General features: G+C 29.3%; 2 protein-coding genes and 2 pseudogenes across 3 annotated transcripts; 3 read left to right on the plus strand and 1 right to left on the minus strand.

The window, feature by feature from the left end:
- Positions 1-13,844, plus strand: part of LOC149888288 (uncharacterized) — a 324,912-nt pseudogene extending 311,068 nt beyond the window's left edge.
- LOC149888306 (uncharacterized) lies at positions 169-2,887 on the minus strand (annotated as a pseudogene). Its single transcript, XR_016452989.1, has 4 exons — positions 2,368-2,887; positions 2,154-2,283; positions 1,870-2,031; positions 169-1,661 (listed from the first exon to the last, which is right to left on the minus strand). The product of XR_016452989.1 is annotated as an uncharacterized LOC149888306 (transcript).
- On the plus strand, positions 4,243-6,384 carry LOC149888307 (uncharacterized). The gene has a single exon (XM_090089247.1). The coding sequence runs from the start codon at positions 4,464-4,466 to the stop codon at positions 6,246-6,248; it is 1,785 nt and encodes a 594-aa protein (XP_089945373.1). The 5' UTR covers positions 4,243-4,463; the 3' UTR covers positions 6,249-6,384.
- A 406-nt stretch (positions 13,845-14,250) lies between the features above and the next one.
- Positions 14,251-17,971, plus strand: LOC149888308 (uncharacterized). Its single transcript, XM_090089264.1, has one exon. The coding sequence runs from the start codon at positions 17,080-17,082 to the stop codon at positions 17,581-17,583; it is 504 nt and encodes a 167-aa protein (XP_089945390.1). The 5' UTR covers positions 14,251-17,079; the 3' UTR covers positions 17,584-17,971.
- The last annotated feature ends 6,681 nt before the right edge of the window (positions 17,972-24,652 follow it).

Below are 24,652 nucleotides of genomic sequence, written 5' to 3' on the forward strand. Positions count from 1 at the left end.
CTTATTTTTTTACCCTATTTACCCCCCTTCAAGTGATAAAGTTACCCCCTTTATGATGATATTACCTCCTTTCAAAAAAAAAATTTTTTTCTATTAACATTTCATTATCCTCCTAAAAAAAATCCTTACTTTTTCTTACTAATCTTAAATTGAAGCGATTTAAACTCCTTTTGCACCATTATAGCAATAATTAAAAGAAAAAAATACAATAAATGCAACAAAAATAAGACAACTCTTTTTATATTACAATATTTACATCTTATCTAAACAAAAAGTGGCAGTAGCAGATTTTAATCGTTTAGCATAATCTTTATGTTCAATCCTTCGCTTGTATTGAAACCAACTTGGTTTGAAGGCACTATGAACAGCTTCTCCAGTCTGTTCAGCATATGATCCCAGAGAACAACAATTAAACTTCACAAATGGGAGAATATGACAAAACAACTATATGGACTTTCCAGGTAACCTTCAGCTCTGTATTTAAATGTATCTTTGAATACTGCTGTAGGTCACAAAATGATACTTTGAACTCTTCAATAACTGAAGAAGCATTTCTGCCTAATTCGTATCCAAAGGTGCACTCTTTAACTTTTGCAAACTTTCTGAGGCAATGAACTATAGGCAATAAATTAGTTTGAGATGCTAACACATCTCTCTCTAAAATATCTACTTTTTCCAGAAGTTTATTGGAATTGTTCCCATCAAAGCCTATCCCATGATAACCTCGAAGTAAGATATAATTTTCTTTTAGCCAATTTTTAAAAAGAGGCCAATGATCTAAAAGTAGTCTACCAAGTAATGTCACGATCCCTATAAGAAGATGTAACTCTGGTGGAGGGACTAAGTGATTAATTTCATCTTCAGCATTTTTATCTAAATATACGAGTCGAGGACTAATAACATTTTTAAAATCTTTCATCTCTAAGCGCTTTGCCCCATTTTCAACAAATAAGTTGTACCAATGATCAAAAGAACCTAATGTTCTTGGAGTACCACTTTCTAGGAACATTCGCCTTCACACCACAAGCAGGCATATTTACCTGAATGAGAAGACAAACCAAAGATGCTGTTAGCACATTTTAAGTCAAATGCAAGGTGATATGTAACATCATCAAGATTTAATCTACTCAAGATTTTTTGCAAACTTCCATTGTCTTCACAAACATCTTTAACAATAGCAAGAATAAAACACCTTTTAACTCCACTGTCAATGTAAATCTCATTTTTATTGGTTTTATCAAAGACATTTACAATTACTTTAAGAAATCCTTGACCTCCATCAATTGATATACGTACCATACTGGAGAGAGGATCCAATCCTCTTTCCATTAAAATACTAAGAATAAATTCAGAAGTGTCATGGATAAATACTACATGAATTGTTACAATTTCATCATTCCAAATGAAGCTATCTTGTTCTATATTATATTTAGATTTAATTTCTTCTTGTAATGATGTCATCATACTAATTACATTATTCTCCACAACAGTAGATGATCCCAGATTCTTACGGAGACTTGATATCAGTTTTTTTGTTTTATTTTTTGTCAATTCCAGTACAGAAGTTAGTTCCATCACTGCTTGAAATGATATCTGATTAAAAAACTTTCTAGAAGATTTATTGTCTTTAGTTCCAACAGTTAAAGTTAACGGATTTCCACCTTAAAGATAAAGTATAATTAATTATATGTATCTTTAACCTACCCCTACTTTAAATTTACAAAGCAAACATTTTGAAAAAGTTGTTAGCAATCTATACAATTGCTTAGTTAAAAGCCTCTACTGAGTGTTCTATATGTGCATTTAAGTTTTATCTGAACATATAAACTGTTTTTAATTATTTAAAAATGAAAATAAAAACTTACACACCTGTAGATATTTTAAAGGACTGGCTTCTCTCAATGCCTTCTCGTTCCATCTTGTTTTTTATTATGCCTGAAGCAACTTGCTCACATGATGTGGGATCAAGAGTTTCTGACAAATAGATTAAATTCAAAACAGCCTGACTAGAACAACAGTTGTTATGACATCCTGAAGAATAAAATTTACTCTTAAATTAATATACACCTAAAGGTTTTTTTATTGAAGTTTATAAATGATTATTTGATAACTTTTAATTTAATTATCAAGTAACTTATTATTTATTCTTTAACCTCTTGCAAGGAGAGTAAAGCAGCAGCTGCACATATTATTTTTCAGAGATTCAACATCTTTTGTATTAATATGAGATGATTGTATAATATCACTAAGCTCAGTACTACGTCTAATTCTTGGTCGGTCAACCTAATTCAAAAATGGTACTTTATAAAAAATCTATATCTTTATATGTATTTATCATTTAACTTAAATAAGTTTTAAATCATATACTTGAGAAACTTTACTTATCCAGTTTGAAAGATAAGTGCTTTTTCCCTTTTCCAGCAAAAAGATGTTTCTTCTACAACTTGAACAAATTACATCCGGACAGACATTAAACTCTGCATTGTACTCAGGCCAAATATACTCCTTGATTTTACTTGCTACAGATGGTCGTACTTTTACTAAGGATTTTGAATATTTACCTTTTTTTTCCAAACAAACTGCACAAGCAGACTGTTTTAAATCAGCCATCTTTACCGTATGATGTTTTTTACTTAAATCATTTCAAAACTATTAAAGAAAAAGAAGCCAAAGTGGCGGATTGGATTATTTTTGAAGCTTAATTTTTAGGTTTTTCTAATTTTTAAGACTTAAAATACTAACTCTTCTGATCGACTTTAGATTTGTTCTGCACTTGAAAAAGACTTACAAAAACTGCATTTACTTTTTAAAAAAATAAAATTAGAGGTGGGGAGAAGTTGAACCTGGCGGTCTTTATTGCTCACAGTGTGGGAGCAGAATAATCGTTTTAATTTTTTAAATAGTTTTGTTATTGATTCTTTAACAGAAGAACGCCTGGAAGATGAGGAAGATACTATATGCAGTTGTCTTGATTAAGATACTGTAAGCAGACATGTTTAACTTTTTGCTGTATTTCAAATTTTGTTTTGTCGTTGATCAGTTTCTTAATAAAAAAGCTTACAATGTTTTGTTTTTCCCTTTGTTTTATACTACCTTTTCAGTTACCTTATTTATAGTATAATAATAAAAAATCTCTAATTCGCGTTAGTTAAATAAATCAAAATATTTAAGTGCTTTTTAACAAACTAACAAGCCATCTGAATTTAACCAAACATTTTCAAAGCAATCTAAGTCCAACTGACATTATCAAAATAAGCCCATATTTCAAAAAGATTTATTTCGAGATCCTGTAGAGTTGCATTTTATTTATGCACGTGATTTTCTAGAGTCTTTTTAATGATACAAATTTAACGGCCTAAAAATTTTTGGAGCGCTAAATAGGCGTGGGCCAGTTTTCCTTCGATTTCTCAAAACCAATTTACTCGGACTTACAGCGTTTTGCAGATGGGCTCCTAAAATTATGTTATATGAAAGCATGTAGAATCTTTTATGATATATGTTTTTATAATGCTATATTATCTAAAAATGCATCTCATGTATTATATTTCAGTTTTATCCTTGTTAAGTAAACATCCTGCCTTATTAGTTCTAATAAAATATTTTTTTACAACGTATTCACTAGCTTTTTGAGTTTTAGTAAAATATTATAATTATGTAAGGGATTTGTATAGGTTTTATAATTTTTCAGTATAGTTTTTATAATTTTTCAGGAAGATATTTGTGAAGGAAAAAACAATTGAAAAACATGGAAAACATTTAAAAAGTGCTTCGATTAAGTAATAGAAAATAAATCGATTATGAATCAATAAAGCCACATTCACCCATTGTCATATTTAAACTTATCTCCCCTAAAGTTATATCAACAAGGAGATCTAATGAAAGAAAGTTTGGGTTAAATGGAAAAATTTTCAATGGTTTGATGAAACTTTTACTTAAATGGGAAAATAAATTGCGTCCAGAATTTAACAAAAGTACCACAATAATGAGAGAACTTATTTCAGTAGTAAAAAGTGTTGCGGTTACATTGCATTACCTAAAATCATGTGAAGAGGATGGTGTTATGTTAAGTCATTTTGGTATCGGAGTGTCAACTTCAAATTTAAGGTGGCTCACCCCCATTAAAAATCAAAAAAAAAAAATTTTTTTTTTTTTTTGAATTATGTTATATTAAGCATCGAAGTACAAAATTCATAATATATTTTTACTATTATATGCTTAAAAAGTAACAAAAAATGCCGTTATTGTGGTTAATACAGTTTCCTACTCCTTAGCAACGCCATAGCAACGGTGTAAACAACAAATTTATTCATTACTTCTTGAAGGTTTTAACTTAAAGTTTTGAACTATTTTTCAATGTTAGATCTATTATGCTTTTCTACTGTTCTGTAAAATGTAATATTTCTTAAAAATGTGCTCTGTATCATTAATTCAATGTAATTTAACTGAAAACTATCTATCTGGATATGGCGAACAAAAGGAATAAAATTAGAAATTTAAAGAGAAAATATCATGGAAATAGGTATACAAGGAGAGCAGAGGAAGTAAATGGTTGTAGCAGGAAATCAGAAACAACAAGTGCATCAAAGCTTAAGAAAAAACATAACTTTAGTGCTGCAACAAATTGTGATTCCGAAGTTGACAATTTTTTCTTTATTTGTAACTTTAGAATTATTAAAAATATATTTGAACAGTATTCCTCATGCAGTGAGTGTAATAGCAAGCTAACTTTTTTTCATAATGAATCTATACGTATGGGATTTTCTATTGGAATTATAATACAATGTTCAAACTGTGACTTTGAAAGTACATTTTATTCATCACCATCTGTAAATCAAAGTGTTTCTAGTTCAAAACCATATGATATAAATTTACGTGCTGTTATGGCATTTCGTGAAATTGGACGTGGTAGAGAAGCTATGTCTACTTTTACTGCTATAATGAATATGCCTCCACCTCTTACGAATCACAGTTATAATATTACAAACAATAAACTACATAAAGTTTATAAAGAAAGCAGTTCTCAGAGTATGAAAGCTGCTGTATCAGAACTAAGGGAAATTATAAATGCAAATGCTTCTGATGATGAAATTATTGACTGTGGCATATCAATAGATGGAACATGGCAACGTCGTGGGTACTCCTCCCTAAATGGTGTTGTTGCTGGTCTTTCGCATGAAAATAAAAAGGTGATTGATGTTTGTTCTTTATCTAAGTTTTGTATGCAGTGTGAAGTACATAGAAGAATTAATAATCCTATTGATTTTGAATATTGGAAAGCTACACACACTTGTCAAGTAAATCATTTTGGCTCAGCAGGGTCAATGGAAGCTGCTGGAGCTCAAGAAATATTCCATTCGTCCATACAAAAGTATAATTTAAGATATACTAAGTACCTTGGAGATGGTGACTCAAGTTCATTTTCTAATGTTGTTAAAAGTAAACCATACGGTGATTATGTTATTGAAAAGCTAGAATGTATTGGCCATTATCAGAAAAGAGTAGGCTCTCGTTTGCGTCAAAAAATTAAAGATTTTAAAGGCAGGTTGTTAAGCGATGGCTTAAAAATATCCGGAAAAGGAAGGTTGACCAATAAAACTATTAACACAATGCAGAACTTTGTTGGAATGGCTATAAGACAAAATAAAAATAACCTACTGAGTATGAGAAATTCTGTAATAGCTGTACTTTACCATTGTACAAACTTTCCATATGAAGTCACTCATCATCAATTTTGTTTAAAAGGGAAAAGCAGTTGGTGCAAATGGCAATCAGATAAAGTTACGGGTAAAACAAGCTATAGACAAAAAATAAATTTACCTGGAGCAATTATGGAGGAAATTAAACCTATTTTTCAAGAATTATCAAACCCTGAAATGCTAAGAAAGTGTTTACATGGGATGACACAAAACTGCAATGAGTCATTTAATGGTTTGATATGGCAGCAATGCCCTAAAACTACTTTTACTGCAAGGAAAATTCTTGAAATATCTGTTTATTCTTCTATTTTAAATTACAATGATGGATTTTCTTCTTTAAGTTGCATTTTTAAAATGCTTGGGTTTTCTGGAGGTGTTTATTTTGAAAAAGGAGCTTTCAAAAAAGATAAAAACCGACTATCAAATATGTCAAGAAAATCGACTGATGTTAGTAAAACACGAAGAAAACATATAAGATCAATAAACAAAGGTTATTTAGACATTGACAAGGAGAATGATGATATGAAATCTTATGCTAGTGGCAGTTTTTAGTAACTTTTTATAAAAAAAACTTTTTGTTTTTATGTTTTTTTTTTAAAAATGTGTTTTTTAAGACTTTCTTATTTTAATATATTTTTCTTACGAAAACGTTAATATCTTCAGTTTGGTTAAAGCTTTTATCTTCAAATTTTCACAGTATGTTGATTAACTTAGTTATGAGGGCTGGGACTAGAATTATAACATTTTAAGCATAAATAAATTAGTTTGAATGTAGTTTGTTAGACTGACACAGGCACTAAATCAATTTCTGCACCTTTATTGCTGCCATTTTAGTTTTTTTTAACATTTGAAAAAAATTTTAGTTCCAGCCCTGGAGCAACTATTTAGCTACTATTTGGCAAAATATGGTGTATTCAGTGCAAATTTTACTCAAGATATCATTGTTTTAGCTAAGGTAAGATTTTAGACAAATTATGCTGACTCAGCATCAAAAAATGGAAATTTCATTTTTCTTTTAAGAAGTTAAAGTTTTAATAGAATTTCCTTATATAAAAAATAAAAAACAAGTTTTTAACCTTTATAAATAAAAAGTTAGATTTAGAGGGGGTGAGCCACCTTAATTTCCTATGAATTTGTTAAATTTTAATTATTGAGGACTTTGCTCTCAAGATATGCTAAACTTTCATCGTCAGAAGAAAATTTGAAAGAATGTCGTAGTGATTTTGAAGCTATTCTTAGTTTTTCCTAACGCGTTAGAGCTATTAATAGATTTCGTATACCAACTATAGTCCCTAAAGATCAAGCAATTTTTTATCATAACTATAAAGGATGGTATTCCATAGTTCATTTTGCCGTCGTAGACAATACATACCGTTTGATTTATACAAGTGTTAAATCACCAAGAAGATGTAATAAGGGCTATATTTACAGAATTCTTCTTTAAAAGCAATTTTAGATTCAAATCTATTTGGTAAGTGTTGCAAAGAGCTAGGTGGTTTTACAATTCTTTTATGTTTGATAGACGTTTCAGCATTCCCTTTAACACATCATTTGTTAAAATCATAGCCTGAGCATTTGGAGCTTAGCGCTGTTTAAGAAAACTTTGATAAAATAAATTGTAGGGCTAGAAGAGTAGTTGAAAATGCTCTTGGACGTGTTAAAGCCCGATTTCGCATATTTGAAAACGTATAGAATGTGAAAATAACTTAGCTACAAAACTTTCAATTAACATAGCTACAAGACATTCAGTCATATATTGACTACTCCACAGATAAATCACTTAAGGATGAGTATTTTTGAAAACTCGTATATTTTTAACTGTTATTTAAAATCAGTATTTAAATATTTTTTGTTTTATTAAACAAAAGTGTCTAATATTGTTGATTTCTGTTAATAATCGTGCTTTCAATTCAACTTTGTGTGGTCTTGTTAACAATGGTGGTGACAACTTAATAGAGTTCGTCAAGAAAAATAGCTTAATAATGACACCAAAGCAACCTCGACATAAAAACAATAGTCCAAAGAAACAAGTTTTCTTTTCCATCCCTTCCACAATTTTAGATTTCATTTAATAAACGTTCATTTTTGTTTTTCATGCACATTTATTTTTTATATTCATATTAAACAGAAAAATTTTAATTTTGAGTTATTTACTTAGAACATAACATTTGAACAAGGAAAACTATACTTGATCATAGAGTAAGAACAATAACTTAAAACTGACAAATTAACATGTGCATTAATAATTATGTAGTAAGCGAATTACCTTTTCTTTCATCTGAAAACAAAACATTACTTGCACGATGATGTGTTAAAACTACTTTAATAATATACCAACCATCAAAGATTTATTTGCATTTTGTAGACTGTTTTTTAGCATAATTACAAAACATGTTATGTTACTTTAAGGTTTTCAAGCACATGTGCTTTATGCTGATGCTGTAGCTCGGGAATATACTTTGCCTTGAGGATATATTTAGCAATACTCTATTATTAGATGTGTTAACTCAATGTTAACGGTGCTATCAATATATATTTCCTCCTTTGCATGTATCTAGTTGTCTTATTTTTATGCTCATAAGCAACTTAAAGCAAATGCGTGGTCAGCATTCCATAGTTACGCTTTTGGTACTGATTCTTAAAACTTTTACTGCAAAGGGAAATTTGCATTCGACATGCCGTGAGGGATGTAGCATTGGGCATATATAAACACTTTGCTTATTGGTGCCATGTTACAATGACGGAACCCATATTTGACATAATCTCGAACGAATTTGCTGCATTTTACCAAAGCAGTGTGCACAGGATGCCATATATTTATAAGAAAAAGTAAACTTTTTACTATTATATCTTTAAGTTATCTTTTATTATGTTTCATTTAAATTCTAATATTGTAATTTGGATTATACACTTCACCTTGCATTGCAAATCTCACTTAAAAACAGTTACAAACGTGAGATGGCTATCGTAAAGCTTTTATCTGGAAATTTAAAATCTTTCTTGGTAGGCAGCCAAAATACGAAAATCAAGCACATTCAAAAGAACAACATTTTAAAAGTACTATCGAATAAGCAAGACAGCATTATTTGTGTACACACTTACTCTGTAACGCATACTGCGGTAATTACGCTAGATGTTTTGAGTACGATCGGCAAACCAAAGTCAATAGAGCCATCAAATCAAATGAAGTCGACATCGAATATAATCTCTCAATCCCATTCATAAAAGAGCAAAAATCTTACTAATGTCACAAATACACAGCCAACATCGCGTAACAATCAGCTGAAAAGAGAGAAGACCTCTAAAGAGATATATAGTTAGAAACACGGCCTACTTAATAACAGGCCTGAAAGACGCGCGCGCAAAAAAAAAAAAAATTGTAGGCGGATGTTTTTAAAAACAAAAAAAGAGAAAGTGTTGTATATATATATATATATATATATATATATATATATATATATATATATATATATATATATATATATATATATATATTCAGTTATGTATATAGATATAATGCAGTAATGTATTTACATAATATGATATACTATACAATATATATTTAAAATCAATTGCTTATAGTTATTTGATAATCAATATTATTTTATTTGTTTTTTATATATTTAGTAAAATGGAATCTTTCAAAACTAAAGTTACTGTATCATGCCTTTTAAATGTTGTGTGACTGGTTGTAGAGGAAACTATGATAAAGAACATATAGTTAAACTTTTTCGATTCCAAACAAAAACCGTAATCCTCAAGAAAGAGAAAGATGGATTAGATCTATTCCAAGAAAAAACATTCCAAATAGTCCAAATACATTCATTTGTGAAAATGATTGGCCAGTTAATTATGAAACTTGTCACTTTCATAATAAAATTCGTCCCTTAAATCCACCAACTATTTTCATCTGTGTATTTCAAAGTCAAATTCCTACACCTCCATCAACAAAAATCACTACCATCTACGCATAACATGAAACCTGATAAAATTTCAGCTCACTTGGTTTTGTAGAAATTAGTTGTTTTGATGATCTTTGCCTAAAAGTAAGCAAAGAAGTTATTCCATTTCCAATAACATCTTTTACAGTGGATGATGGTTTAATAATCCAAAGTAAGGATTATATTGATATCTCTGCTATTTCACAGTTTCTTTTAAAAATTAAAATTGATATGCGGTTTGAAGGTTTTCATTTTGGATCTAGATGTTCTATTATACCACCGTGCAGCAATCAAATACATAAAATTACATCTTACTTACAAATTTTAGAAGCTGTTAGATATTTACATTCCGTTGAAATGGATCATAAAAAAAACATTATCCTACAACAAATTGTTAGCATGCATGCATTAACATTTGTTGGTAATAAAAAATTTTCTCCAGAAATTCTAAGTAGAGCTTTTGATTATTTTTCAATTTCAAGATCTCTTTACAATCGTATTAGAGATGACTACAAAATGCCAAGTAATGTAACACTTGGTAAACTTATATCTAAGGTTAGTTAGCTAGAGGATTTTGATTTCCTCAACAAATATTTTATGCAACTAGAAGATCCTCGTCAAAAAAATGTAATTATTGTAATCGATGAAGTTTATGTAAAACCACAACTAACTTATCAAGGGGATAACTTATTTGGAAAAGCAGTAAATACTCCAGAACATTTTGCAACCACTGTTTTTAGTTTTATGATTTGCTCATTATTAGGAGGAAAGAGGTTTTTGTACAAAGCACTGCCAGTGTATCGTTTAAGTGCTGATTTTCAATATGAACAAGTTGTAAATATGTTAAATTTGATTCGTTCATGTAATGGCATTACTGTTGCAATTTATGTGATAATAATAAAGTAAATCAATCATTCTTTAAAAAATTCAATTTTATTTCTCCATGGCGCACAACTGAAAACATTTTTTTGCTCTATGATTATGTACATCTAATCAAATCTATCAGAAACAATTGGTTAAGTGAAAAAATGCAAGAGTTAAAGTATTCTGACTGCGGCCTTGAAAAAACTGCAAAGTGGGTTGACTTGAAGAAGCTGGTTGAGTTAGAAAATAATTCTATTGTGAAACTATCAAAGCTTAATGAAGTTTCTATCAGTCCAAAACTTATAGAACGACAGAATGTTGATTTATGTCTTAAGATTTTTTGTGTTGAAACGTTAACTGCACTAACAATTCATCCAGAAATGCAGGATTCAGGTGGAACTGTTGATTTTATAGAAAAAGTTGTAGACTTTTCAAAATCCTAAATGTAAAAAGTCAGTTCGAAGACGTTAAAACTAAAGACTTAAAAAGGGCAGTCTTTGATAACCCTAACGATCAACGAATAGAATTTTTACTTGACATAGCAAGTATGTTTGAAAAAATGGTTCCTAAAAAACAAGGACAAAGAGTAAAACAACTTACCAAAGATACTGCTCTTGCTCTTGCATACACGAGTAGAGGATTGGTTTAGTTAACTAAGCATCTCCTAAGCACTTCACACGAATATGTACGTCTAGGAAATTTTTTCAGTGATCCCATTGAAAAAATGTTTAGTAAGTTACGTCAAGGTTCTGGTAAAACATATTTTATTAATGTTCAAAAAGTTTTACAAAATGTAAACATTAAGTAAACAAAGCTTCTCCTTGATTTAAACACAGATTTTGATGGAATTCAAACAAGTTGTGAACATGCTTGTTTGAAATGTGGATTTTTGCTAAATGACGACAATGCCTTCAATGTGTTTTATAATCTTTCAAATATGGAGTTAGGCTTGTCTAAGTCTGTAACAATGATGATAACAGAATTTTATGGATTTGAAAACATAGATACGTTTCATGGAAAAATACTATCTAAGATATTACAATTATAGCAAGCTTTACTCACCTCGATCGACAAAATAACCAGTACCAAAAGTACCAAAAGTACTTGTCACAAAAAACCAAAAGTACTTGTCACAAAAATGATCATAGCGGAGCAGAAATATAAATGTATGTAAAATATGTTTTGTGAAGTTAAAGGATTTGTGAAATTTGAAAAGAAATCATTTATATTATTAAAGAAAAGTGTTGTTTTTTGTAGTTATCGATTAAAAAATGTTATCTTATTGCAAAAGGTTTTTAAATAAACAGCTCTAAAAATTTGAAAACAAGCAATTTAGCAGCTAGTGTAGCGAATTTAAATTTTAACTCAACTTATTTGTTTACAAAATTGTTTAAATCGACATTTGTTTACAAAATATCCGCCTGCAGTTTTTTTTTTGCCCGTCTTTCAGGCCTGTTATTTAGTAGGCCGTGGTTAGAAACCATAGGAATAATTACTACAGGCCTTCCCGTCGTGAATCCGTATTTTTAACTGGTGGCAGATAATGTTACGGAAAGTTTAGTTGTTTATAATTTCGATTTGAGAGCAGTCTAAAGTCACAAACTAGTTAAAAAGTGCTGTATTCCTGAATAAAGAGGAAACTATGACGCTAAAATTAAAGAGTTTAAAGGCATCCCTCGAATAGATCCCTCGATAAATGGCATAGGTAGTATTTTTATTATAACTTTGTTATTTTTTTAGCTAGAACAGTGAATTTTTTTTTTAAAGATTTATATTATTAAATTCTCTATAAATCTGTCTGGATGGCTTTGTTTTATGGTTTTTAATTTTATTTGTAGAAAATGAAATCTAAATATTTGCAAAAGCTTGTATTTTCTAAATACCAAAATGGTGATGGTCAATCAAAAATATTTGCTGATATTAAGGGTGTCATTGGGTTTTGTACAATAAATCGATGGTGTCAGATGATAAGAGAGACAGGCTCTATCGAGTTGAAGTGTCCATCAGGTGGTCCAAGATCAGTTCGAACAAATGCAAACATTTAAAAAATCAGAAGTCGTCTGAAACGTAAAAAGAGGATATCATCTCGAAAATTAGCAAATGAACTCAATATCTCCAGAACCAGTGTTCAAAGAATACTTCAAAAGGATCTCAATTTGCAGGCATACAAAACACAGAGTTGAACCACTGCTTACAACTGGTCAAAAAGTCAAGAGAATTAAATTTGCAAATTGGATAAGAAACCATTTTCGAAAAGAACAAACACTGAAAATTCTGTTTTTAGATGAAAAATTTTTTGATTTAAATAGTATGTACAATGCCCAAAATGATCGCATATGGTCCACTAATCGTAATGAAGCTGATAAAGATAGTGGTATTAAACAGAAACAAAAATTCCCTCAAAAGGTAATGATTTGGTTGGGAGCTTGTTCAAAAGGTGTTACACCACTGGTTATTTGGACAAATATATAGTAAATCATGACTGGTATATAAAAAAAGTGTTGCTAGTTGCCTTGAAGTATTATGACTGCAATAATTATTTGCAATGTTTTTTTACAACTTTATTGTACAACTAAAGAGATGACAAAATAAAGATTGCTCCTCTAAGATTATTCAAAAATACCATAAAAGTAATAAAAATAGAATCCGAAACATAAAAGAAATACTCTTTAGTCTCTAATAAACAAGATGTGTGGAGTAAAGATTCCTCTCAAGGAAAAGAACAAAAAATGAGAATTATATATATATATATATATATATATATATATATATATATATATATATATATATATATATATATATATATATATATATATATATATATATATGTATATGTATATATATATATATATATATATATATATATATATATATATATATATATATATATATATATATAAGTTTTAAAAGACGTTAGACGTAAAAAAAAACGAATGGGCGTTAAGTTAGCTTAAAGATTCCACGGCCCTTACACAATAATAGGTGTTTTATACTAAGGAATTCATCGGTTGCAAGATATAAAAAGATTATTGAAACAAGTTGTTAACACTATCAACCTAAAGAGATAGAATGAACCGCAGGAATACGCCATGTCAGTTAAACCTGCAACCTCCGGTCAAAATGTTGATAAAGTTTTAGCAACAGAAGCATTGAAAAATTCAGTCGAAAAAATCGATTATCAAAAAAAGTTTCCAAAATGAGAACCCTGGGTTTCAAAGTACAATCAAACAATCGGAGATAAACAGATCCTGACGCATGGTTGAACGACAGAATTATTAAGGCGGCCAACAAAATGCTTTCAGCACATCTTGATAACAAAAATAAAAAAAATAAATTCTTCTAGTTCTAGTTGAATGATTACTTTGTTTCTTTAAAAAACAAAAATCATTTATAACAAAATATTGTAAATAATGATTACAGTAAATGAATAATGAATGGAGTGATAAATTAGAATGTAAGTTAAACAAATGTTATTTAAATTTAAATAATTTATCATTTTAACAAAAAGTTAATACACTAATAGATTTTTTTTACACAAGTACATAAATTATTTAGCGTACATATTATAAAACATAGGTTAAAATACTCCCACAATGAATAAAAACCTACTAGACAAATAGGTTTTTGACAAATACTAAAGTAGTAACTTGTTAACTTCATCAAAGAGACAAAAAAAAACCCTCTTCATTGTGAAATTTTTTTCCGTCAATATTTTTTATTCTTTTCGTATATTAATACAAATGTTAAAATGACATTTGCAGTGTAATTGTTCCTTTTTTTTTCTTTCGAGATTCATGAGGCTAAACTTCACTCTACCCTTTTGATGGTATTCTTTTAAAAGTTCCTACTGTTTTGAAGTTTGAAAATTTTCCTAATTTTTTCTTTCTACATATATATTTTTTTATATTGATGTTTCAATGTATAATCCATCTTGCATAGAATATACGCTTATGCTTTATTTTATCTAAACCAATATTTTTTTGTATTGAAATCAAAATAGTCGGTTACGTACTATAATGTTTTTATAATATTTAATATGCGTTCCGTTAGTTGTGGTGAATAGTATATATTAAAACGATATGTTAAAATTCAAGTATCTGCTTACAAATGTTTTTTTTGAATAAGTATGTTTTATGAATTGCTACACGTCAAAATGACACAAAAGATGCTGCATTTTTTGATCAACAAGAAAACTCTTCACTTTTTTACACTAAAGTTGTTTTTATCATTAGAAAAGATTGAAATACTTTAAAAAATAAATTTTTCATAACCAAACTATTTTACCTTTCTTTTTTTCGATTCTTATTTCAAATAGTTTAAATCATTTTGACTTAATCAAACCATGAATACAGAGTAGGGTGTCCCAGAAAAAAAATTTTGAATTTTATATTGTGCACCACGTCAACCCTCCTAATTTGGTCCCAGTAAACCACTATAAAAATATCCGGGCTCAAAGACACTGGTTTAGCTGAAGGTGTTTTAGAAAAAAATTGCATATAACCTTTAATGAGTTTTTTTTCCATTTATTTATTGAAATTCTGGTGGTATTAAATATTTTTATAAAAAATTCAAATAAACTTAAAGTTCATCATCAAATTCATTAATTCTGAGTGCTATACTAACTGCAACTTTGAAAATATTTTACAATTATTTTATTTTTTGTTATAACCGCATTGTTTTAAAATGTTTTTTAAAATGAAATACTAGGGAATAAAAAAATAAATAAAAAAAAAAGGTGGTGCAAGAATTATTAAATTTTTGTTGGATAAAGAATATTTCCAAAACAAAAATATAGACATAATGTGCTTTTTTTGTATATTATTAAGGTGTCTAAACATGCCACTAAACAAGACTTAAATATTCTTTAAGTCTTGTTTAGTGGCATGTTTGGACACCTTCTGCCGCTTGTCTAAAACCACCATCATCTTGTCTTGGAGCCCTGTTTTTAACAACTGATAATTAACGTATACTGGACATAAATGTCTTCAAAGATTTATTGTTGAGTTATTTTCAAAATTTGACATTCCTTCTTCTGTCACTTCGAATGTCATTTTTGGTTATACCAAGTTGGAGAAAAAAAAGATAAGACTCCTGAGAAACAAAGATTGATAGTGTTAAGAGGAGACAGACCTGTGTAAAAGATTTCGGTTGTTCTTTGTCAAAGCTCTTCATCTCTGGAATATCATATCTTATTAATTTCACAAGAATATCTATCCTCTGTTTCTCTTCTAAGTGCTGGTCAGCTAAAGCAAAGATAACACACTGTGTTTTAAAATACCAAGAGTGTCTGAAAATACTAAGATTAAGGGCTTTGCCAATATTTCCGTAGTTCTTGGAATAGAGTGAATCTATCATAATCTGCGATGAAGATCATTGGATGGAGTCTGAGCTGCCATTGGGCTCTTCAGAAAGAATAAACAGTGAAAGATCACTATAAAACCTGTTGCACCTTGTATCATCTTAATCTCATTGATACTGAGTTGCTTGTTGTAACTCTTGGTCATTTGCAATAACAGATACAATTAATCAGCCGTAAATCTTGCTTCGTGATGTGCACCTGGTTGCAGAAACCTGAAGTTAAAATCTGAAATCTGCTCCGAGGTAAAAAGCTACCAGTTGGCATAAATAATTGTAATCACCTCTGTCAAAAGTATTTATTTTAGGAGCTGTCTTACAGAACTCCATTGTTTCATTTGCAAGATTGTAAAAGAGTTTTTTGAGGACATTGTTAAGGAAACTTTGTCACTTCAACATAACGGATTATTGATTAATGGAAATCATTTTAAATTAAAAATTCATTCTTTTGTTTGTGATGCTCCTGCAAGGGCTTTTGACAAAGGTATCAAATACCATTCAGGTTACAACTCTTGTGAAAAATGTGTTCTAGTGCATCATTATGTTGGTAAAGTGATTTGAAAAATGTGTTCAAGTGCGTCATTATTTTGGTAAAGTGACCGACAACTAAATGATCGCTTGAGAACTGACATTTCATTTAATCAAATGTCTGATAAAGACTAGCATAGAAGTCCTTAAGCTTTAAAGCCACTGAATATTGGTGGTGAAACGCAGTTTGGACTTGACTTTATGCATTTAGGCTGTCTTGGACTTAAGAGAAGATTCTTATAATATTTAAAAGGACCAATTGGTCCTTTAAATGTTCGTATGACTTCACGAAATGTTTCTAAATTGCCTGACAAGTTGTTGAGTTATGTTGCGTATGTTCCATATGAGTTTGCAAGAAAACCAAGAGCTTTAAGTGAGAGAATGCGATGGAAAGTAACTGAATTTAGATTTTTTTTGTTGTATTTAGGTCATTTGCACTAGATGGAGTTTACCAACAAATTTGCTTGATCATATTTTGTTATTATATGTTGCATCTAGAATTCATAACTGTTAGGTTACTCTCAAAGGACTACACAGATTTTACAACCAATTTACTGGTTAATTTTGTCAGAAAGGCTGCTAACCTTTATGGACAAAAGTGATTAGTTTATAATGTGCATTCATTAGTTCATATAGCACAAGATGTAAAACGTTTAGGACCATTAAATGAATTTTGTAGTTTTCCATATGAAAATATGCTTGGTCAATTAAAAAAACTAATTCGAAAACCTCAAACCCCCATTCAACAACAACTGCGTCGACTTGAAGAAAAACAAATTTTTCATAGTAAACAGGAAGACATAAAAAAGATATTTCCTAACATAACAAAAGAGCATTTTGAAGGAATTCTTATAACTCCTGGAGAATTTAATGTATACCAATATTTACAGCTTCAAACAGAGCATTGGTTTTTAAAAATATCTGAAGGTAACAACTGTTTTATTGCAAAAGATGGAAGTGTAAATCTTATTCGTAGTATTACTGAAAAAGGAAGTTATATAGATTTAGTATGTCAACGTTTTAGCACTGTTTCTGATGCATTCTCTTTTCAATTGCCTTCTTCAAGACTAAGTATTTGTAAAGTACTCAGAAACAAATTTGATTCATTGAAATGTTGCCAGATAACAGATATTGTTAGTAAATGCATGTGTTTACATTACTCTGAAGATTTCTGCATTATTATTCCTACGCTGGATTGATTATAAAAGTATGTTGTTTTTTCTAGGCAATTTTATACTTACATACCTATTTACTAAATGAAGCTTTTTTCGTTGATATTTTAGAGAATAATTTGTTTTGTAATTTATATTTTTCCTTTTTAAATAAATATTACAAGAATTTATCTGACCATAAAAACGCCAAAAAGGCCACCTGTTTTTCATCATTTAGAGCCACCTGTTTTTTCATCATTTTGTGGCATATGTATGGTGAGGTTAACATTATAAGCATAACAATGCATATAGTAATTTCACAAGGTACGAATCTATTGATATTCATGAATAATTGAGTATTAAACCAAATAAAAATATTGATTTTCATGAGTTCTTTAATATTATAGCCAATTTTTGAACATTTTAACATATTTTGGTAACTTTATGATGTAATGGTATCAGTGTTTTGGTTTGTTTTGGTTAATTCAGTTGTGTGGGGTTGTATGTCATCTTTTGGGCCGGGCCAGTTGCATCAGGTGAAAGGTTCCATGAATGGTGCCATGTATAGAGATATTTTGCGAAAGCATTTGCTACCTTCAGCAACAGCATTGTTTCCTACAACTTTTCCATGGATCTTTCAGCAAGACAATGATCCTAAGCACACTTCCAAAGTGGCTAAAGATTTTCCAACTGCTAATGGTGTTCAAGTCTTGCACTGGCCACCCTAGTCACCGGATTTGAACCCCATAGAAAATTGGTGGGATGAAATTGATCGCCGCTGTGCAGGCAAACGTGCTAGTAATAAACATGAACTTTGGGACTTTATTTCTGCCGCTTGGATTAGTATTACTGCTGTTGATTGCAAGAAGCTTGTTGACACTATGCCAGCCCGGTTGGCTGAAGTAATTAAAAATAAAGGTGGACCTACTCATTAATAATATTTTAGTACTCATTTTGGTACCAAAATGTTATAACAATATATTTGGCATGTTTCAGCAATATATTATTTTGCTGCACTGGGGTTATGGCTTTATAATCTGCAAAAAACTTAAAAAAATGGAGAGGCTCTAAACTTATGACCAGTACTGCATATATACAGCTATTCACGAAAGTTTAAACGATTGCAGAATTTTTATCAAGTATGTTTGGTTTTTGTTTAATAAAGAAAAACTGTAAAATGATATCGACTTAATTTTTTTTATTTATTAAAGAAAAAATAATTAGCTTTAAAATGAATATGAACATGTTACAAAAATTTTAATATTTAGTTAGAATAAAGCTATTACAAAAAATCTTATAGGAAAAATAAGAAGCACAAAAGTTTAAACGAATTGCAACATTCGAACAAAAAATGAAAAAAAAGCCAAATTAATATTTGAAGTGTCCTCCTTTGTTTTTATAGCAAAGGTAAACTCGTTAATGCATTGATTCAACTAATTTCATGCACATCACGCGAGATTCCTTCAGCCAGTACTCATTCAAAAGTTGCTTTATATGATGAGTTGATTGAATTTCATGGTATGTCAGTTGATTGTTGATCCAAGACCAAATGTTTTCAATTGGGTTGAGATCTGGTGATCTAGAGCACCAGGGCATCACATTGAACTTTTTTTTCAAAAAATTTTCTTTGATTGAGTAAGCTGTGTGAGCTGAAGCCCCGTCTTTAAAAAAAATGAATTGCTTACTTCTGCTATACAAGTGTCTGATTGATGGAACTAAACACCATTCCAATGTGTTCTTGTAGGTGTATTGATTAATTCGGTCTTCGCACAGCTCACAGAAGCCCATACCTTTGTGAGAAAAACATCCCCAGATGCCAATCGAACCTCCACCGCCTTGTCGACGATGTTGCAAAAACCTGTCTGATTATTTCTCAGTTGCAAATCTTTTGACATAGATTCTTCCCTTGCGGTTTACAACTTGAAAGTTAGCTTCATCACTCCAAATAACTTTTGCCCACTGTTCTACAAACCAGTCCAGCCTTTCTTTGGACCACACTCCTTGTTTACGTTTATCCGTGATTGAAAGAATAGGTTTTTTAGCAGCTATATACGTTCCAATACCTTTGTCCGACAATGTTCGTCTCACGAGCTCTCGGCTAACTTTTGGATTATTTTTTGACTCATTGAAGATTTGTGCTAGCTTTTTGTAGCTGAGTCTGGGGTTTTCTCTGCTCATTCTGAATATACCATTTTTGTCACGGTTGCTGGGTTTGGATGGTCTCCCAGTACGCGGCATGTCGGGGACGTCCTTGGTAAGTTCCCAGGATTTGATGGTTTTTCTAAAGCAATATTCAGAAATGTTAAGTATTTTGCCTATTTGAACGTTTGTGTGATTTTTTGTCCGCGCCATACCAATAATTTGCCATTTGATGTCACTAGAAACTGGTTTTTGACCCATTTGCACGCAATTGAACTTAATTTGAAATTCACAACATTTTAAGCTGATTTTTAATGAATTAAAAGCTGCCTGATGATGTTGTGATGAATTTTTTGATTGAAAAACTACTCAATTATTTGCTAATTAATTGATAAAATCGCTGCGAAAAAAAATTTCGCAGCGGATTTATCAATTAATTAGCAAATAAATGATCCTAAATAAAATTGTTTAAACTTTTGCGAAACCTCTTAATTTGTATCACCTACTTTTTAATGAAATTTCTGAGTAAACGGTAATGAGTCAAAACCTACTTTTTTTTATTCTATTAACAAATAACCTATTTACCAAATCGGAAAAATAATTATGTTGATATCTATTTCCGTTGGATTTTTATTCAAGAAAAACCGAAGATTAGATTTGAAAATTCTACAATCGTTTAAACTTTCGTGAATAGCTGTATATATATATATATATATATATATATATATATATATATATATATATATATATATATATATATATATATATATATATATACATATATATATATATATACATATATATATATATATATATAGTCGGCAGATATGTAAGGAAAATGAATGCGAAGAGGGTAATACGTTATTATATTTAAATATATGTTTAGCTTGTATGAACATTTTAATGTGACAAATTTTGATTTTTCTCTGTTAAAAAGTTAAAGATGCTTTATTGATCAGCATTAATGTTAAAATTTATTTATTAGTAAATCCAAGTGTTTAACAAAGATAACATTTTTAGTAGATGGTTTTGTTTTACAAAGATGTTAGTAAATGCATGTGTTTTACGAAGATAAGATAATGATAATAAATATACTTGTACCTCATTCCTGTATTATAATTCTTATCTGCATTATAATTGTATGTTGTTAAATTGTCCTAAAGTTATAATATATTATATAACTTCTTGTTTCTGTATAGTTTTTGTATTGTATGTTTTTATTATTTATTGTTTCATTATTATTTATTGACATTTATAATTATTTACTAAATGAATCTTTTGTTTAAATTATTCTTTTTTTTCAGTTATGTTCAAAGGGGCGTTTATTTTTTAATTCATTTGGCAGCTGTTAAAGACGGAGAAGGTAACAATTATTTGGGAGTGAATAATTATATATATTTGTGGCATTTTAATGGTAATTGGAGTTCTTTTAGTATTTTCATAGTAGAGTTTTGAAGCTTGTTGTCTCTAATTATTGAAGTGAAATACTGATACTATTATTCAAAAATTTTCTGTATAGACCATGACTTAAAAAATAATGCAATATCAACAAAGGAACCTATTATTTTTTCACCATTTTTGTGCAGTTAACATATAAAAAAAATTATGTTTTTATTTATGTGCATTTTGCACTCACACAAATATATATAACATAATACTTACAACTTTAACAGTAGTTATGGCAATACCTAAAGCTCATCAAATGAAAGATACAAAAACATAGATTATCAAATTAAAGATTATCAAAGACTATCAAATTGTATAACGAGGAGCGTTCGAACGTTGTAGTTGCTCTCCAGCGAAGTAAAGATGCAAGATTCGTTAGGATGCCAAGCAGTTAGAAAGAACAAATATATATAACATAATACTTATAATTTTAACAGTAGTTATGGCAATGCCTAAAGCTCATCAAATGAAAGATACAAAATCATAGATTATCAAATTAAAGATTATCAAAGACTATCAAATTGTATAAAGAGGAGCGTTCGAACGTTGTAGTTGCTCTCAAGCGAAGGAAAGATGCAAGATTCGTTAGGATGCCAAGCAGTTAGAAAGAACATTATTATGTTTAGATATGTGTATAATTTATACGATTATTTTAACTTAATTATAATGATTATTATAACAAATTTTGATTTTCTCTCTGTAATTATTAAATTAAAGTTGGTTCATAAATCAGCATCAATGTTTACTTTTGTTTCTTAGCGCAAAATTTTATTTTAACTTATTTGGACATTTTAATAAACATTACAAAGAAATAAATATGTTAAATTAACTACAAATTTTAATTAATAATAGTCCCTCTAATTACATTATACTATTTTTGCCAAAGAGGTTGTAATTTGTAAGGATTTATTTTGTAGTTTTTAAGGGTTTTTATGGGGTTGTTTATGTCTTTGTTTTCCTAATAAGTTTACAATAATGTGTATACTATGGCCTGAAAACAAAATGTTTAAAAAAATTTGAATAAATCAGATTAACTGCTCTAAAATTATAAGCAAAAAACCTGGTTGCTGTATTTAAGGGGTAATAGCCAAAAAATGTGACTTTTTTTTAAATCACAAAACTTCACTAAAAACCATAGATTAAAAAATAAGGCGAAGGAAGACATTCATATTAAGTAGTTTTTAAGTATAGAAAGTTTCAACACTTTAGAAGTTTTTATTATTCAGTTATAGGATGCCACTTTTTTTTGTAGTTTTTAAGGTGTACCTACATGTATTAAAAAATGAACTCTTATTTTAAACGTTGGAGAAATAAAAACAAAGATATTAATAATTTGCTGATGAAAGAGCTCGACATTGACGACACATTTAGCTTTTTAACAGAAAGCAATTTTAGTGGTAAAGTTAAAAATGAAAAAAAGTTGAATCTTATAGATGATGGTTATGATGGTAACATTAACTCTGACTATTCATCAGATTCATTTTCAATTTACAAAACTGCAAATAGAGACGTTTTGTTGCTTGGTATTGCTGTATCAGGCAACGAATCATGTCAAATAACATCATCTTTACTTGTTAATAAATCTGATGTGCTAGTTAGCGATCTAGCAGCATGGGCTACATGCAATAGATGTACAAGGAAGGCTGTCAATGAACTGTTAAGTATTTTGAATAAAAATGGTTTATCTTCTCTTCCAAAAGATTTTAAAACACTTCTAAAAACCCCTAAATATATAAATATAAAAGAGCTGTGTGGTGGTGAATATACTTACTTTGGCATTAAAAAAAGGAATAAAACAATTTTTAAAGGATTCTCAAAAAATTGTTGAAAGAACTGACATGCTAATAAATGTTGATGGATTGCCTTTATGTAAGAGTACCAGCACACAATTTTGGCCAATTTTAGCAAGGTTTTCAGAGTTACAGCCATTTTTTGTACGGCCCACGTATTTTTCGCCTATCATGTTAGCAAAAAAAGCAAATGTCCGATAAATTGGCTTTTTATCATAACAAAATGCCCACTGAGTTCGCTCGACAACCACGTTCACTTGATGAATTTAAGCGTTTTAAAGCAACTGAGTTTCGGAAATTCTTGTTGTACACTGGACCAATAACTTTAAAAAATATTTTGTCAAAAGGAGTATACCAGAACTTCTTGTGTTTAAGCATTTCAGTATCCTTAATGAGCAACTCAAATGTATTGAAACGGTAACATTACTTGGAATATGCAAAAAAGTAAATGGCTTTTTTTGTATCAAATCTTCAAGGCCTTTACGGGCCACAATTTTATTCCTATAAAGTTCATGTTTTGCTTCATTTACATCAAGACGTTTTGTATCATAACTGTAGCCTTCATGATCTTTCAAGTTTTCCTTTTGAGAATTTTCTTCAAATTGTTAAAAAACTTTGTAAAAAGTGAAAATAAACCTCTCATCCAATTAGCACAACGCCTGAGTGAGTTAAAAAGTAGCAATGTTTTTTATAGCACTAAGACTATCTCAGATAAAATTGTACCAAATGATCGTGATGGATGGTTCATTTTAAAATCACTTGAAATTGTGTATATTATTATTATAGTTTCAGAATCATAGTTTGATAGCAATGTTATTCCTTTTTGTGCCATTGATAACCTTTTTGCCAACACCTGTAACTCATCAGATTTTGGAATATACAAAATTTCTAAATTCAATAAAATGAAAAGAAAATACATAACTTTATCTGATACTTGTTTTAAATTAGTTTGTCTGGAACAAGATGATGATTTTATATTAATTGAAGTTAATAATGAAATATTATATTAATATTTTTTAATTAGAGTTATTTTTTCCATTGCAAAATTTATTAACTTGTTGATTTCCTATTATTTTATTTAAACTTGTTGTTTCAATGTGATAATGAAATTTTGTATTGTTAAGTTTAACGTTTATATCTCTTTAAGGATTTAAAATATATTATTGACTATTTAAAAAAAAGTATATAATAAATATTAATTTTAAATAATTTAAAAATAGTGAATGATAATAAAATAATTTTTTATATTTCATAAAAATTTATATACTATGAAGCATGAGATCCTTTTTATAGTAGCTAACATATCATAAACATGAATAAAATGTTGGAAAAGCTATTTTGTTTGGAATGAAGATGAAGATGAAGATACCTCAGATGTTATCCATCTAATTGGATAGTTATTGGAAGCCATATTTTTCGGCCACCTAAAAATTTCTGCAAGTGATACATGTGTTTTATGGAAAAAGGGAGCCTGATCACTCATGGAAAAAAAATTCCACTACTTAAAATTAAGGTTTTTGGTAAGCATTGTTAAACAAAATGTTAACTAACATTTTTACAAAACATTTTCTTCATGTTTTTAAATTTTAATTTAGAGAAGGAGCAGAACAAATAGATTTCGATCGAGCAGCACAATGTGATACGCACCTAACGGCATGGGTTAAGTTGAATATTGAAAATGAAAGAGCACATTGCTATTCGTATGCAGACATTCCTTATCACTCTATATTTGATGATAAACA

The sequence above is a fragment of the Hydra viridissima genome, unplaced genomic scaffold, assembly GCF_058129835.1.
Source record: "Hydra viridissima isolate aposymbiotic clone 2 unplaced genomic scaffold, HvirCarnegie_v1 scaffold_5, whole genome shotgun sequence".
Classification (NCBI taxonomy): domain Eukaryota; kingdom Metazoa; phylum Cnidaria; class Hydrozoa; order Anthoathecata; family Hydridae; genus Hydra; species Hydra viridissima.

Coding starts and splice junctions, on each gene's coding strand:
- LOC149888307 (XM_090089247.1), top strand. CDS start 4,464: ATGGCGAACAAAAGGAATAAAATTAGAAATTTAAAGAGAAAATATCAT.
- LOC149888308 (XM_090089264.1), top strand. CDS start 17,080: ATGCTTGGTCAATTAAAAAAACTAATTCGAAAACCTCAAACCCCCATT.